At 41.0% G+C, this 16,879-nt stretch overlaps 2 protein-coding genes and 4 non-coding genes across 6 annotated transcripts in view; all 6 read left to right on the top strand.

Moving 5' to 3' along the window:
* Nucleotides 1-220: 220 nt before the first annotated feature.
* On the top strand, nucleotides 221-12,155 carry eed (embryonic ectoderm development). The gene is made up of 12 exons (XM_026157601.1): nucleotides 221-401; nucleotides 1,150-1,302; nucleotides 4,173-4,265; nucleotides 4,605-4,670; nucleotides 5,088-5,213; nucleotides 6,442-6,523; nucleotides 7,494-7,585; nucleotides 8,291-8,424; nucleotides 8,550-8,655; nucleotides 9,743-9,901; nucleotides 10,387-10,460; nucleotides 11,876-12,155. Exons 1-12 carry the CDS (start codon nucleotides 282-284, stop codon nucleotides 12,000-12,002), a joined length of 1,332 nt encoding a protein of 443 aa, XP_026013386.1. The 5' UTR covers nucleotides 221-281; the 3' UTR covers nucleotides 12,003-12,155.
* A 753-nt stretch (nucleotides 12,156-12,908) lies between these two features.
* The window catches only part of LOC113015577 (copper-transporting ATPase 2-like), a 193,707-nt gene continuing 189,736 nt past the window's right edge, over nucleotides 12,909-16,879 (top strand). The window contains 3 exon segments of the mRNA XM_026157600.1: nucleotides 12,909-12,947; nucleotides 12,949-13,015; nucleotides 13,018-13,190. Coding sequence (XP_026013385.1) covers nucleotides 12,909-12,947; nucleotides 12,949-13,015; nucleotides 13,018-13,190 — 279 coding nt within the window.
* trnar-ccu (transfer RNA arginine (anticodon CCU)) lies at nucleotides 15,296-15,368 on the top strand. Its single transcript has one exon. It is a non-coding gene; the product is annotated as a tRNA-Arg (tRNA).
* Nucleotides 15,375-15,446, top strand: trnam-cau (transfer RNA methionine (anticodon CAU)). The gene has a single exon. It is a non-coding gene; the product is annotated as a tRNA-Met (tRNA).
* Nucleotides 16,131-16,203, top strand: trnar-ccu (transfer RNA arginine (anticodon CCU)). The gene has a single exon. It is a non-coding gene; the product is annotated as a tRNA-Arg (tRNA).
* On the top strand, nucleotides 16,210-16,281 carry trnam-cau (transfer RNA methionine (anticodon CAU)). The gene has a single exon. It is a non-coding gene; the product is annotated as a tRNA-Met (tRNA).

Here is a 16,879-nt window from a genome sequence, read left to right on the forward strand (position 1 = left end):
AATGGCCAAAGAAACACTTTGAAAGATTATCAGAAAGCTGGAGAACTATTGCTCAAGAGCGTTTAAAATGACAGAAGTCCGGAAGTAAAAGATAAAGAAATTATTATAAAAAAAAATATATATAGTGGCACGAAGCAAAAATATAAATAATACGCCTGCACGGCTTTAACTGGAAAATAACCGGTATTTGTGCAGTCGAGCTGCGATTCGCGATTGGCTGAATATTCAGTTTCCGGCATGCTCGTGGGCGTAGGAGCGGAAGGGGCGGGGTTAATTCCAAAATGAGGGAAAATAAGAACATGTCCGAGTCCCCTTCTCAAGCGGGAAAAGAAATACCGGCGAAAAAGCAAAAGCTGAGCAGCGATGAGAACAGCAACCCCGACTTGTCAGGAGATGAGAACGTAAGCATTTAAACCGTGTTTGATGTTGGGCCGCAGATGAGCCGTGTAGCGCTTCTGATCAGTTAGCATTGTGCTAAAGTAGCCGATGTGCTAAAGGCTTTAGCTAGCATCTTTGTTTATTCATACCGGCTGGATTCAAACAGCTGGAGCTATCAGATATAGTTATTCACTGTGGACTATTTTAGTGTCTTCAAATAAATTTTCCCGCACGTGTTCCACCATCCATGTTAGCGCACACGTGTTTTCTTTGTGCTCAGACTGGAGTTATTCACGTGTAAACCTGGGCTAGCCTTGGCAAAAAGCATCAAGCAGATAAATAATAAACTAAATACTGACCAAAATGTAGTGTTTTTCGGATGGGTTGCTCAAGAATGGTCTTGAGTTAAGCTTTGATTGTGAGAAAAATGTTATAGCGCTTTATGAACTGATTAATGAGGAATGTTTTTGTAGCAGCCTGGGCCAACCACAGCCATCTTTACTCGTCTCCTCCTTCATTGTGTTTAAACTGACCCGATAGTTTGGAAGTGATACGCTTTTGATTGGTTTTTTTTTTTTTGTTGTTGTTGTTTTTTGTGCTATTAAAAAGTGCAGTGTTAAACAAATAGCAAGGCAAGAAACTTGTTTACAATGTCTTCAGCACATCAGGCACACTTTGTTTATGAGTGCTCATGTTCTGGTCTCAATGCGCATGTTTAGAAGATGATTTTGCATTAAATAACACGTTTGTTTGTGTTGCTGCTGGTTGCAGGACGATGCCGTCAGCGTTGAGAGTGGCACCAACGCAGAACGCCCAGACACACCCACCAACACCGCCAATGCCCCTGGCAGAAAGAGCTGGGGCAAGGGCAAGTGGAAGTCCAAGAAGTGCAGATATTCTTTTAAATGTGTCAACAGCCTGAGGGTGAGTACGTCCAGCACACCAGACAGTGTGCAGAACCTAGAGGGGTTTACTGTGAAATGAGCCAGCAAATGTCCTGTTAACTGCCTGCAGTACAAAAAACAATACATAGTCAGTCAGGTATTTGGATGTTCTTAGCTGTCGATTCAGAAAAGGCATTAATAGGTCTGTCCTAATCTGCTGCCTGGTCTGATTTAAACTGCTAGGCAGGCAAGACAGAATACACGTGTGAATGAGTGACAGGTGAGTATCCAAGGAGTAGATATCGTGAAGGCAAAGGAGTTTAAATATTGTGGATCAACCCACTGAAAGCAGCAGATGGTGTGCAAAAGAGGTCAAAAAGAGAGTGCAACCAGCGTGTAGTTGGTAGAGACAAGTGTCAGGGTTGATTTGTGACAGAAAGATGGCACCAAAAGTGAAAGGGGAAGTTTACAAGAGGCCTGCTATGATCTCTGGTTTGGAGACAGTGGTGCTGACATAAAGACAAGAGGCAGAGTTAAAGATGTTAAGAGTTTCATTGGCAGTTACCAGAAGGGATACGATTAGAAGGTAATGCATCAGAGGGACACCGATTTACAGACAAGGTTTGAGAGACAATGCTGAGATGGTTTGGACATGTGCAGAGGAAAGACTGGATACATTGGACTAAGGACGATGAAGATGGAACTGGGGGAGGAACTGAAGGAGGACATGCAGTGGGTTGTTGTGTCAGACGAGGATGCCAGGAAGGCAGATGATCCGCTGTGGTGTGGCGATCACTAAAGGCAGCAGCTCAAAGTGGAAGAACACAGATGGGAAATTTGAATTATTTACAGAATATCGTCAGTAATATTCAGCCAAAGCTTGTAGTTAGGGCTGGATCAGGTGACCCTGATTCCTCCCTTTGTTACACTGCAAAAGGTCTAGGCTGCTGGGGGATTCCCATGATGCATTGAGCATATCTTTGGTCTCTTAATGTTTTATAAACCAGTCTGCAATTAATCATTAGTTATTGTTAATCTCTGGCAGTGTCTCTTTGTCCTTTATTTTTCCCCTCACTTCGAACCAGTGGCAACAGATTCCCGCCCCTACCCGAGCCTTTTTCTTCCGCTTAAAATGGAGTTTTTCCTTCCCACTGTCCCCAAATGCTTCTTCATAGGGAGTTGCCTGATTGTTGGGGTTTTCTCCATGTTATTGTGGTATCTTTACTAGGGCTGAACGATTATGGAAAATAATCTAATTGCGATTTTTTGCCCCAATATTGCGATTGCGATGCGATATGCGATTATTTTTTAAGGTCTTTGTCTTCTGTATTATTAAACAAAGACAAGCAATACATCATATAGTATGGCCAATACTATATTACATTAATTTTAAACTGTTCTTTTCTGGAAGACAGACCTCTGTTATGATGACATGAGGTGATGCATGAATTGATGACTGACATTTTTATTTAACTTCTTCAATCACAACAGTATATTTGAACATACACAATAGTTTATTTTTAGCTTACAAACATCTGAGCATAAAGTGCTGACAAGGAACCCTGGTGTAAACATTAAAATGAAAGTCAGTACAATGTGCAGATTGCAGAAATATACATAAACAAAATCAGTGGCTTTACCACACTCAGTTTTTCGACATCTGTGAACTACTAGACAGTCATTCAATTAAAAAATAATATTAAATAAATAAAACTAATAAATAAAAAATACACACATCTTACTGATCTCTGCAGTCAGTAACATTACACATAAAGTGCAAACATAATAGCAATTGTATAAACACACACACAAACACGCCTTTAAAATTTAAAGGCTGTGAAATTGGACGGTCTAGCCTTCTGATTAGCGTCACCGCTGTCTCGGTGGAGTTTAATAAACTCGGCCGTCTGCTTCTTGCTATCTAAAATATAACCAGACACTGGTGTAAATTCTCGACTGTCTCATACTTCTGTTTAATAAGTTTTCTGTTTGACGTTTAGTCAGCTGTGTGAAAACCAAGGAGGAACCCACCCGGGGGATTAATAAAGTTTTATTTTATCTAATCTAATAACTTTAATCTCAGCCAAACCGATTTACTCACGAACAAACAAAACACTGAAAAAAGCCCAACAATAACATTTTTAGGTTGTCTAAGTGACTTATATATTACGTTTAACCCGAGCAGCGAAACTCCGCGGTGATCTGAAAATGATGTGCCGGGAGTTGTGCCGTTCTCGGCCGCATCAGTAACCCTCGAGCTCCCGGCTAGCTGTCGAGCTGGTGGGTAGCAGACGCCTCTGAAAACGTCGAAGCACTTTTGCAAATATGGGATATCTTGATAAACTGAGCAGATATTTGATGTTTACACAACTACTTTCTCGCCTGAAAATATGTTAAGTTTATTTTGTGACCCAGAAAGATTAGTAAGAGTAATTTTAAAACTTAGTAGCGGCCGCCATTGTTGGAAACTGGAGTTTGGCTGGGCCGCGCTATGAATTCTGGGATATGGTAGTAATTTGGACAGCCTTCGGCGCGTCGCTGTGACGTAATCGGTCTACAAATGCGGCCTCAGGAGGATGCAGCCCATGAATTTGGACATGTCCAGAGTATAATCGCAGCCTTTGCGGTTAGAAAATTGCACTTGATCATGTCGCGATATTATCGCAAATGCGATATATCGTTCAGCCCTAATCTTTACCATATAATATGAAGAAGAGATTTCTGTTGTGATTTGGTGCTACACAAATCAAACTGAACTGAATTGATTGAAGTGTCATCTAGCCAGAACAAAGCCTTGTTTTGTTTAACCTGCTTCTTAGTACACCCATCTGGTTTAATGCGCGCTCATACATACAGGATTTTTTTTGTAGGAGCGCAAGTGGCTATTAACAACATCTGTATTTGTCTCAGGAGGACCATGGCCAGCCATTGTTTGGAGTGCAGTTTAACTGGCACAGCAAGGAGGGAGACCCGCTGGTGTTTGCTACAGTTGGGAGTAACAGGGTAAATAAATGATCAGTTATTTTAAAAGTTGGTTTAAATTGCTTATTTCTGTAGTGGGTCAGCATATTACCAGAGGTGGGAGAGTCCTGATCTGTTTACTGGTGTTTGTCCAATATATTGTTAGGAGTTTTCAAAGCATGCAGCTCACTGTGAAATGCTCGCAAAGACAATAAAAGCATGAGATTTACCAGTGTATAACAACAAGCTCCAATGACCCTGCTGATTTGCAATGACTTCTTTATCCATTTATAGTTTGGCAATGAAAGGAACATTAAAAAATGTCTTTTAAACACTGATTATTAGTGAACTTGTCCGCCTCTCACATCTGTGCTTATCCAGGTAACTCTGTATGAATGCCACTCTCAAGGAGAAATCAGACTCCTGCAGTCCTACGTTGATGCAGACGTATCCTTTCACCTACTTCCTCAATCCTTCTTTGCTCTCATTTGTCAGTTTTCCTAACACACAAAAAGTCCTGCAGTTTGACTTTTATATACTTCTTTATTGCTTAGATGACAGAAGGGCAGTCTAGACGGGTTTAATGCCTCGACACCTGAGCTGAAGGCTAACAGCGAGGATTAAGATATCTGATATTTTTACATTATCTAGCCATCTGAAAGGTATTTGAACTCCATAAAAGCTCTGCAGCTGAGAGCAGAAAATATACAGTGTAAATGGAAAAGAGTTCAGGGGGTACAGAGAAGAAGAGACGCTTGTTTGTGCTGAAGTTTGAGTGACTCTGTGCAGCTGACAGCAGGACATCTGAGTCTGTTAAAGAAAGGTAAGTGTAGATTCTGTTCAGGTTTCCTTGACTTTGCAAAGGCAGACGAGAACTTCTACACGTGCGCCTGGACCTATGACACCAACACGAGTCACCCCCTGCTGGCTGTGGCCGGATCCCGTGGCATCATCCGGGTGATCAACCACATCACGATGCAGTGCATCAAGGTAACTCGTCAGTCTTCACCCAACTGCTCCATCACTTCTGTCTTTTAGCAGAGTCCACAGTTTTCAAGATATCGTTTTGAAATTTTGTGTGATGGTAGATACTAATAACAGCTCAAGCTGATTTAATTATGGTGAAAATCAGGTCATGGTCAAACCAAATGTGAAAATCAGTAAAAAAAAAACCTTTATGGATCTTGTAGTTAGTACTGCAGGGTGGCTTTTTAATTTATTGTATATGAATGGATGTCTTGATGCATGCTCAATCATCCAGGTAAGTACATCTCCAAAACTTGATTCTGTTCATCTGGACGTAGCATTTTGTGGGAGAAATGTTTCGTCACTCATCCAAGTGACTTCTTCAGTCTCAGCTGACTGCAGGTGTCCCCAATCTTATAAACAGTACATTTGCATAATGACTGAAACCAGCCCACTGAAGGAACAATGGGCTGGGAGGGCAGTTCCTTAGGCTACATCCACACTAGCCCGGATAGATTTGAAAACAGCGTTTTCATCTGAAAACGCTCCGTGTCCACACTAGCGTTTTCGGCCGTTTTCACAGAGTTGAGCGTCCACATTGAAACGGCCCAAAACACTTACGTTCCAGTCCTGCACATGCGCAAAAGCGAGTGAGAATTAAATAATTTGAAGAAAGGCTATCTGGAGCAGGTACAAACTGATATTAACCTTTTTTATTAGAGCTGTCAAAATTGAGAGCAATCAAAACAACTGCTGTATAATGCACTCCGCTATCTTTGTTTAATTGGTCACATGACTGCATCACATGACTAAAATGCGTCATCGTTTTAGAAAGTCTGCACTTTCAAGTGTCCACACTGCGACGGGACAGCTCCGTTTTTGAAAATGCTGCATTTTTGAGAGCGTTTTCAAAACTCTTCCCTTGAGGAAAATGCTGTCTCAGTGTGGACGGGTTGCAAAACGGAGAGAAAACGATGTGTTTTCAAACAGCACTGCTGTAGTGTTACTGCAAGCTTAAAATAATCTGTATCACTTTCAGTGCACAGAAAATAGTTTTATTTGATTATGAAGCATTTTCAGGAAGCAACTTATAACAGTAGAGCTTTATTTACATTTTTTTTATTTTTGGAAAGACTTGCATTTAATGGCCCAGAGGAATGATAATAACTATACCGAATTTCACTTCATCTGCCCCAAGTTGTTTTAATTGCACAATGTGAATTAAGAAGTCATTTTTCCCCTTCTTTTCCAGCATTATGTAGGTCACGGGAACGCCATCAACGAGCTGAAGTTTCATCCGAGGGATCCCAATCTGCTCCTCTCTGTCAGCAAAGGTAAACAGTGATTATAAAGCACCTTTGAGCTCTTCTGCGTGCAGTTCAAGGGTTCTTCCCGGCTCGTTATGCACACATAAGCCGGACGGCATCACCTAGAGTTACGCCAATAACCTTGTGTTTCCTTATTTAGCAGAGATTTGCTGATTATTATTTTTTCCCGCTCCTTGGAGGAAAAAAAGAGTTAAGCTGTGTCGCAGAGAGGGCAGAAAGACCAGCAGTTTGTCATATATTTCACTGTGAGGTTAATACAACAGCAGCAATGCATTTATTTTAAAAAAAAGAAGAAAAAAAAGGCCCATTTTCTTTGATGGCTTTATTGACCCTCACTCAACAATAAAAATCATCCCGGCAGTAAAACCCCTCTCAACTGTGATTTGTTGCTTCAATCTAAAGAGAAAAAACAGGTCACCTCAGACTCGAGTGTAGTGGGGATAAAGTTTTATTTCCACGGGACTGTCAGGTGGTTCCTTAATCTGAGATAAATCAGACAGCGGGGTTTGGATCTGTCACTGAAGGTCATGTGAACGGCAGCAAAGTTTAATCTTTCCTTTAATCACTGAAGGGTGTGTTTTTTTTTTTTGTTTTGTTTTGTTTTTTTTTTAAACACCCTTCAGTGTGATTATAGCTGCTGGGAAGTGCAAAGGTGGTGTGAGTTTTTATGCTTTATGTGATATTTTTGATATATTTAACATGATTAATCAGAGAAACCAACGCTTATCACGTAGAAAAACTAAGACTGTGTTCAAATAAAGTTGTAAAGTCCTCAAAGAAGAAATTCATTAACAAAATAAAATATAATTCTACCCTTAAAGTATTGAATGCAATATAATATAAATGCATAGATCAAACTATGTAAATATAGAGGGGGGAAAAAGTAAAAAAGAAAAAAAAGCTGTGAGCATCTCTTTCACTGACCGGCTGTAAAACAACAATCAGACTTTTTCTTAAAGTCATCTCTTATTTTCAGATCACGCTCTTCGGCTGTGGAACATACAGACGGACACTTTAGTGGCCATTTTCGGAGGCGTCGAGGGTCATCGGGATGAAGTTCTGAGTGCTGTGAGTTTTACAGTATATGTGGGGAAATTTATCTGGGACATAACAGTGACTATTGTACAACAGGGAAAAAAAGATTCTGAATCGGTCTTTAGGGGATGACTGCACATGTTGGCACCATTACACCAGACAGTACTTCTGTATTGGGTTATTTGGGGGGGGAAAAGCTTTTCCTCGACAGCTGACACCACAGACTTGTTCATGTTCTACTTCTCCGAAGTGACTAGTGAAAGTATGTGTGTTTATTTTCAATCTGATTGAAAGTAAACAGAAATTATCCATCTGGTATTGACTATTTTTTTTACTGACATTAGATTTTCAGCCTCACAGCAGTATATGCACGTGTGAGGCTGATTCTACAGAAAAAGCTGAATACAAAGTGTGGTCATTTCAGTTTTTGTTTTGATTTTTGATTTTTGGGGGGTGGGAATGAGTTTCTTTTAATGGTTAAAATTGCAGTTTAAAAAATTTCAGATCACAAGCTTGCCCAGTTGTCGGTGGTGTTCCTCTGGGCTGTGTCGTTGTCAGGTTTATCTGTCTATTAAGACCATCCCACCTTATTCTGTTACTTAACTTACACAATATTAAATCATAGTTGTCTGCTAATTTTCTGAAATGGTGACAAAACAGATGTTTTAGGTGAATGTGATTAAATTCTGTCTGTACTGACAGTTCACATTCTCCTATTATCCATTTCCTGTTTTGTAGGATTTTGATCTCCTAGGTGAAAAGATTATGTCATGTGGGATGGACCACTCGCTAAAACTGTGGAGGATCAATTCGGAGAGATTGCAGAAAGCCATTCGCGCGTCTTATGAGTACAACCCCTCAAAGACAAACAGGTGAGACGTCCAGAAGCTTTTTCTGTGGTCTGTTTTCATATCTGTGGATTTACATACATGGCATTATATTTTCTTATGTTGTTGTGGTTTTTTTTTTTTTTTTTTTTTTTTTTTTTTTTTTTTAGGGCATTTGTCTCACAGAAAATCCACTTCCCTGACTTCTCAACACGTGACATTCATAGAAACTATGTGGACTGTGTGCGGTGGCTTGGTGATCTTATTCTTTCTAAGGCAAGTGAAAGGAAATCCTTTAATGCTACCCAAAAGGGGTTTTTTTTGTTTTTTTTCTTTTTAAGTTACCGTATATTCTGCACTATAAGGCGCACTTAAAATCCTTTCATTTTCTCAAAAATTGACAGTGCGCCTTATAATCCGGTGTGCCTTATGGATGAATTATGGTTGTGCTTACTGACCTCAAACTTATGTGGTATACGGCGCTCAAAAATGCTCAAAAAAATGTTTTAGTACGACTTTGTTAAGCAACAAAGCCGCACTGCTTGATGGATTGTTGGAGCATTATGGCTATTGTATCTAGGGGACTCGGAGTAATCTGGGTCCAAAACTCAGTCTGATTCATGTCCCAAAGTCGAACGAGCACTGCGGCATCACTGAGAGTTCATCTTTAATAAAATGATCAGCGTTGCTGCTTTACCAGTTGTAACAATTAAGTTTAACATCCAGACATCCATGAAAACAGAATTTATTCATTTTAATGGCGTTAGCAGGAAGTTAGCTCGCTAGTTTCCACCTAAACATGATATAGCATGTTCTGACTGAGAGATTTCTGAAGAAATTAAAACTTACAGCTCTGCCATCACTTCCAACAGAAAACTAAACAGCAGTGACGTTTGTAGGGTTACTAAAGTTGGACTAGCTGGGGTATAATGATATGCTACTAGCAACACAGCTATGTTAGCATAACAAACACAGTGAAGCTGGAGGATGAACGCTAACAATTTTCCACTCGATAAACGTTAACGTGAGGGATTCTGGTGGTTAGGGACAAATGCAATCGCATGGCAGGATGCTGTAAACGGACCAAACTTCAGTCAGGAGAACAACTGAGATAATCCATCTACAATATGAGGTTAGTCATTAATATACTGCAACAACATGGGAATAGAGCAGCTGCAAGAGAATTCAGCATTAATGAATCAATGGTACAGAAGTGGAGGAAGCAAGAAGAATGAGTTAAGTCTGACTTATTTGACTGTTTTGTTTTGCTTAATGCGCCTTATAATCCGCTGCGCCTTATTCAGCGCCTTAAAGTTTTAATGAAACAACAAAATGTACAACTGAGTTTGTGTTGTCATTCCAGTCTTGTGAAAACGCCATTGTGTGCTGGAAACCCGGGAAGATGGAGGATGACATTGATCACATTAAACCAAATGAGTCAAATGTGACGATTCTGGGACGCTTTGACTACAGCCAGTGTGACATTTGGTACATGCGCTTCTCCATGGACTTCTGGCAGAAGGTCAGCTATCTTACCTTTATTTATTTTGTGTATGATCAGGTTTTATATTTTCATTCTCATTTGTACTGATTAAAGGACAAAACCAGAATAATCAAATGTTTCGTCTCAAATACAGTTTTATTTTTCATCTGTTGGAAAGAATTGCATCATTTAATTGATTTACTTGAAAGGTCAGTCAATGCTAACCCAGTGTTTCCAGTTGTCCTGTCTTTCTGGTTGGCCAGGTTGCTGTCATTGTGCTCTTTAATATCAATTAGCCACTTGTCCAGCAAGTTTCTAGCTGTCAGCTGCAGTCTAACCTGGAGTTGGAGGTCACTGGTTTTAAGTAGTTTATTATCACTGATATTTAGTTCTTAAGAAATAAAAACTCTTGCAGAGGAGAAACGGAAGCTAAATCTGTAGGAAACACTGGATGCTGAGAGTTGTTTGTTTTCTTGTTGTGTCTTGGTGCTCTTACTGACCTCTGCTGTGATGCTGATACACAGATGCTGGCTCTGGGGAATCAGGTGGGGAAGCTTTACGTGTGGGACCTTGAAGTAGAAGATCCGCACAAAGCCAAGTAAGTTAAAAAAAAAAAAAAAAACAGACAACAGGCGTGCTATAGTTGTCCTGTATCTCCACTGCTCTTTGCCCTGCTTTTAGCATCAAAATATCACAATAAACGCTCATAAACTTAAACAGGTTGTTGTATTTGATCAGCTACACCCTTAGTTTCACATTAGCTGTTAGAAGAAAATAACACAGGGCCGTGTGGTTTGGGAATCTTCACATTGTGCTACTAGAAGTTTGGTATAGCTCATCGGGAGCCCTGAGGAACTACCGTCAGCACTGTTCCATGTTTGTTGTTCATATGGCTCATCATATCCTTTTAAGGTTTGGAATCAGTACCGTTGTCAGGAGGTTTGGTGGTAGGACAGAAATCTCAACCATGTAGAGCCATTTTAATCTAAAAAGTATTCTAAAGTCTCTGAGAAGTGACTGTGGAGTATATTTAAGCAAAGACCACCTACCATTAGACCCCAGTTGTATCATCTAATCTCACCGTGTCTGGAAATGTTTTGAGACCTCCAACTTGCAGTAAGTGCAGTTTCAACGGTATTACTGCCGCCATCTGGCTGTTTCATGTTCCACGTATTGGTAAACCCATGAGAAAGCCAATATGATGACTTGAATCCTTGGAAAAATTGAAAGCATCAAATACTGAAGAGCTGCAGTGCGGGGCTTTGGTTAACTGTAACACTTCGTATTTAAGCTTGGAAGTATGTGGTTTACAGTAGTGTCAGTTATTTCCACGGTTTTTAGTAATACCATTTCTTCCTGGAGCATACAGAAAGGCTTCTCCTCCATCAGTTACACAGATTTCCTTACAAGTGACTGCAACAACAGTAGTTGTAGTTGAAGGTTATAACACTGGTGCTTTTCCCCCAGGTTGGGAACACTGCTGCACCTAAACATTTACAGGCTTCGTTACCACTTTTTTTCCAAGTTCTTTTGAAAAGGCATTCAATTTCCTTCCTTGTGCATTTTGACAAGGAATTGGCTGAACCAGGAATGTGCAGGAATGATGCCCGGTTAAAAGCAACACTGTCTGAAGTGACAAAATAGTGGAAAAATGCCAGTTTAGTGCAGCTCAGAGGTTAAAACTTAAAACTGCTAAATGGTGCCGTCTTCACGATCAATTATTGCAGCATTGTCACACTTCTCTGAGCACCAATGCCCCATAGAAAGCTGCTGTGATGTCTTCCTGTGTCTTTTTTTTACCTGGCACATTTAATGAAATTGGGACTCTTTTTGTCTGATTTATGGTCAGAACACTGATTTTTAAACAACAAATATTCACAGGTTACAAAAGAAACATTTTTATTTCAATTGTTTCATCATTTTTGTAATTGACACTAACAAAGGTTTCTCTGTATTTTTTTGTTTGTTTTGGTTTTTTACAATTTTCCCCCAACTATCTCTGTTCCTCTTCAGGTGCACCACGCTGACCCTCCCCAAATGCACATCAGCCATCCGGCAAACCAGCTTCAGCCGCGACAGCAGCATTTTGATAGCGGTGTGCGATGACGCCTCCATCTGGCGCTGGGATCGACAGCGCTGAGGTCTCCGGTTGTTCCTGTTGCTTCCAACTCCCCTGCCTCTGTGTTGGTGTACAGATCTGCACTGCAACAAGAAAATGTCTGTACATTTATTCTTGTATGCAGATTAAAAATAGTTTTGTTTGTTTTTTTTGTTTTTTAATTCCATAAAAAGAAAGCCTTCTTTTGTCTTCATTTCCTGTTTGTCTGCCAGCTTAATTGTGAAGGGAAGAAAAAACAGATTTGCAGTGTTTTTGATCCAATAAAACTTGGATTTACTCTGTTCATCTAACAATGTTAAGCTGAAGGATGAAAAAAGGAACAGCCCTGAAGCCTGTCTTGGTGTCCTCTCTGGGTGCCTTCTGGTTTGCTATGCTGTCCCATCCATTGAAATTATAACAATAAAAAAGGAAATGTGTGGAAAAATAAGATATTTTTAATGCATGAAAACAGAATTTTCTGTTGTAATGTGCCGTGTTTTTAATTATTACAGTAATAATTGGTTTGCTTTGATGCCCCCATTCACACACATGGACTGCTGTTGCATAATTTACAGTGTGCTCTTTGACACTGGAGTATTCGCACACACACACGTAAAAACTGAATAAAGTCTTTTGTAGCTGTTCCCAAGCGTGATGTTTGTTTAGGACGGTATTAGCATAAAAATAAGCTTTTATTTTGAAAACTTTAGTCCTGTTACAGGGAGCAAAAGGCAGGTGTTTTGTCTTTATTTATCTGGAGTCATTTGAACTTGAATAAAACTTAATTTCTATAAATATATCAATATCAGACTTTTTTTTTCTCTGACTAACAGATAAAAGTGCGCACTGAATGAAGTTTAGACGCTTTATTTGCGCCTTTCTCTACACTTTCTGCCCCACTCACGCAGGAGTCATGTGATCAAAGACTTTGCCCCTGGTCTCGTCTTGATGAACTACCTCCGATCAAACGCCACTTTAGTCCACACGCGAGCGCGTGAAAAATGACGTCGTCTGTCCGCTGCGGACTTTTGCCCTCCGATTGACTGGACGAGATAAACCGGACTCAGCCGCAAAGACTCCAGCATGTTTTCGCCAAAATCACCAAAAAGCTCGTCCAGGTACGGCTCCGGGGAGCAGGTCTGCATGGTTGAATGTGGCGGTAAGCCCAGATGCATCTGTAACGTCAACTCAGAGGGCTGCAACAGGAGGGGCTGTACGGCACAGTTAAAGGTAGGCCTTCAAACAGCTGTGGAACATCTGCAGCTGATGGCTTAGAGAAAATTTGATCGCTAAGACCTCATCTTAAAAAAGCTGGAAAGTAGCTGTTAGGATGTAGTCCCTCTGTTATATTGAAGAGCGGGAGTATATATATTTTCTTTTGAAACGTAATAAATATTTTACTGGGATAAAATAATCTGATAATTAAACCTCAATTTGTGGTTGAAATACAATGTAAAGAAATTCGGTTTGTTAAAGTAGACAAGAAATCTCCAAGAACATTTTTTTTGCAGAGACAACATAAATGTTATGTGTGTTTTCATTATGAAAGAGAAGAATAGTTTGCACTGGCAGCAGGGACAGTTTCACAGGCTGAACAACAAAGCCCACCTTAAAGAAACAAAACCTGCTCCTTCCCCAAATTCTATGTGTTTGTGCCTGTTGGAAGGGTTTAGGTGTGTGACCTCATGTGTTTATAATTATAATAATAGCCTAAATCAGCAGTTTGTTCTTCACTGTTAACAAGTGAAACTCTTGTTCACACTTCACTCATAAGTACTACCTGTTGCCTAGAATGAGTATATGTGAGAAGAGAATATGAAAAGGTGAAAATCTCAACATAGCTCAACAGCAATGCAGTTCGATTAAAACATGTCTTTGGCCTCGATTTGACAGACTTCTCACATAATACTAGCTTAATGTGGGTGGTACAGTGTGGAAAGGTTCCAGAAGCTGACTCTGAGTTTGTATTTTATTCCAAATCATTAGTGTAAAACTATTTTAATTTATTACAGGTTAATTACCGTTAGTTACCAATCGACTGCTATCTAGTGTGTGTCAACAATTTTCTTTCCCAAAAGGAAGCTTCTACGCCTCAGGCAGACAAGTAACCATGCAGTACAGGCGCTGAGTGAGTCACTCAGGTACTCACCCCTATTTTCTGCACATTCCAGCACATGAAATAAAATATTTTTGTGTGTTTACACTCACTCTTTCAAATAGATGCAAGTAAAACACAGCAGAAAATAAATAAAGTCAAAGACTCAGCGGTCCTGTTGCTCTATTTTCACCTGTAAAGCATGAGTGGGGGTAGGCGGAGGTTTACCCTGGTGCAGGTGTGCCACGGTCAGTTGAAGAATCCGTGACTTTCTCTGTGAATTTCCCATTACGTCGTTGCGCACTCCGTGCTTGTTTAGAGGTTTTTTCGCTGTAAAAAGAAGTTTTCTTCCCACGCACAACGGACACTAATGTTTTTGTCACTTTTTATGGAATCAAACTCAAAGTAAGGTCAGTACTTCCACGCTTTAAACGCTGCACGCTCATACTCTCTCCCACAATCGATATAGGATCCATTGTTGATCTGCACACAGCTGTTATAACGAACCTCGCACTCGCTTACGTCACTGTCATGAGACATTCTCGCAAAAAATCACGGTTTTAGTAACGCAGTAACGCAGCGTTCCTACGGGAAAGTAACGTAATCTAATTACCATTTTTGCAATAGTAATCCCTTACTTTACTCTTTACTTGAAAAAAGTAATCAGATTACAGTAACGCGTTACTTGTAACTCGTTACTGCCCATCTCTGCTTATGTGTACATAGAGCCTAGCAAATGGACTCCAACTCCAGTCCTGGAGAACTCCTTTTTTTTATTTAGCTTTTAGATGCATCCTTGTTCTGACACACCTGAATCAATTGAATGGCTTGTTGTCAGGCCTTTGCCAAACTTGATGCCATGCTGAAGAGCTAATTCAAGCATTTGATCCAGCTGTGTTTGAGCACGTCACACATGCTCCTGCTACTCCCCCTCTTTTAGTGGAACTAGATTCAGTGATTCAAATCGTTGGTACTCTCTGGTCTTCATGTGGTTTCACAAGTCTCAACAGACAACATAAACGCCCCCAAATAAAGTGGAGCAATAAGCACAGCGTGTTGGCTGGCCAGAGTTCTGGACACTGAGTTGCCCAGAGTGTATACAGAGTGTAATTTATTTTCTCAGCGTTTCTCAAATGTTCTTAAATACAGCTTCATCTTTGAACTAAAAACCAGCTTGAAACCATGGCTCTCACTCGAACCCCGAAACAACCTCCAAAGAAAGGAAGTCAAGCGCTCATCTGCCCTGGTGGCCTAATGGATAAGGCACTGGCCTCCTAAGCCAGGGATTGTGGGTTCGAGTCCCATCTGGGGTGCTGTGCAGCAGAGTGGCGCAGCGGAAGCGTGCTGGGCCCATAACCCAGAGGTAGATGGATCAAAACCATCCTCTGCTATGTGTTTTGGATGGCCCGATTCTCTGAACTGTGTCCAAAAACAGACGACAGTCAGGTCCTGTTCCCCCCCAAAAACGCAGACAAGTAACCCTGTAGTACAGGCACCGAGTGAGTCAGTCATGTACCATAACTGCCCCCGATCACCAAAGGCGACTCCTTATGTGTACATAGAGCCTAGCACAGGGATTCCAACTCCAGTCCTGGAGAACTACTTTTTTTTATTTAGCTTTTAGATGCATCCTTGTTCTGACACACCTGAATCAAATGAATGGCTTGTTGTCAGGCCTTTGCCAAACTTGATGCCATGCTGAAGAGCTAATTCAAGCATTTGATCCAGCTGTGTTTGAGCACGTCACACATGCTCCTGCTACTCCCCCTCTTTTAGTGGAACTAGATTCAGTGATTCAAATCGTTGGTACTCTCTGGTCTTCATGTGGTTTCACAAGTCTCAACAGACAACATAAACGCCCCCAAATAAAGTGGAGCAATAAGCACAGCGTGTTGGCTGGCCAGAGTTCTGGACACTGAGTTGCCCAGAGTGTATACAGAGTGTAATTTATTTTCTCAGCGTTTCTCAAATGTTCTTAAATAAGCTTCATCTTTGAACTAAAAACCAGCTTGAAACCATGGCTCTCACTCGAACCCCCGAAACAACCTCCAAAGAAAGGAAGTCAAGCGCTCATCTGCCCGGTGGCCTAATGGATAAGGCACTGGCCTCCTAAGCCAGGGATTGTGGGTTCGAGTCCCATCTGGGGTGCTGTGCAGCAGAGTGGCGCAGCGGAAGCGTGCTGGGCCCATAACCCAGAGGTCGATGGATCGAAACCATCCTCTGCTATGTGTTTTGGATGGCCCGATGTTCTGAACTGTGTCCAAAAACAGACGACACTCAGGTCCTGTTCCCCCCCAAAAATGCAGACAAGTAACCCTGTAGTACAGGCACCGAGTGAGTCAGTCATGTACCATAACTGCCCCCGATCACCAAAGGCGACTCCTTATGTGTACATAGAGCCTAGCAAATGGACTCCAACTCCAGTCCTGGAGAACTCCTTTTTTTTATTTAGCTTTTAGATGCATCCTTGTTCTGACACACCTGAATCAATTGAATGGCTTGTTGTCAGGCCTTTGCCAAACTTGATGCCATGCTGAAGAGCTAATTCATGGTTTTAGTTCAAAGATGAAGCTGTAAACTTGAGAAACGCTGAGAAATACATTTACACTCTGGGCAACTCAGTGTCCAGAACTCTGGCCAGCCAACACGCTGTGCTTATTGCTCCACTTTATTTGGGGGCGTTTATGTTGTCTGTTGAGACTTGTGAAACCACATGAAGACCAGAGAGTACCAACGATTTGAATCACTGAATCTAGTTCCACTAAAAGAGGGGGAGTAGCAGGAGCATGTGTGACGTGCTCAAACACAGCTGGATCAAATGCTT

This window comes from Astatotilapia calliptera, chromosome 23 (genome assembly GCF_900246225.1).
Source record: "Astatotilapia calliptera chromosome 23, fAstCal1.2, whole genome shotgun sequence".
Classification (NCBI taxonomy): Eukaryota; Metazoa; Chordata; class Actinopteri; order Cichliformes; family Cichlidae; genus Astatotilapia; species Astatotilapia calliptera.

Coding starts and splice junctions, on each gene's coding strand:
- eed (XM_026157601.1), top strand. CDS start 282: ATGAGGGAAAATAAGAACATGTCCGAGTCCCCTTCTCAAGCGGGAAAA. Junction 7,586..8,290: donor GGGATGAAGTTCTGAGTGCT/GTGAGTTTTACA, acceptor CCTGTTTTGTAG/GATTTTGATCTCCTAGGTGA. Junction 8,425..8,549: donor AACCCCTCAAAGACAAACAG/GTGAGACGTCCA, acceptor TTTTTTTTTTAG/GGCATTTGTCTCACAGAAAA.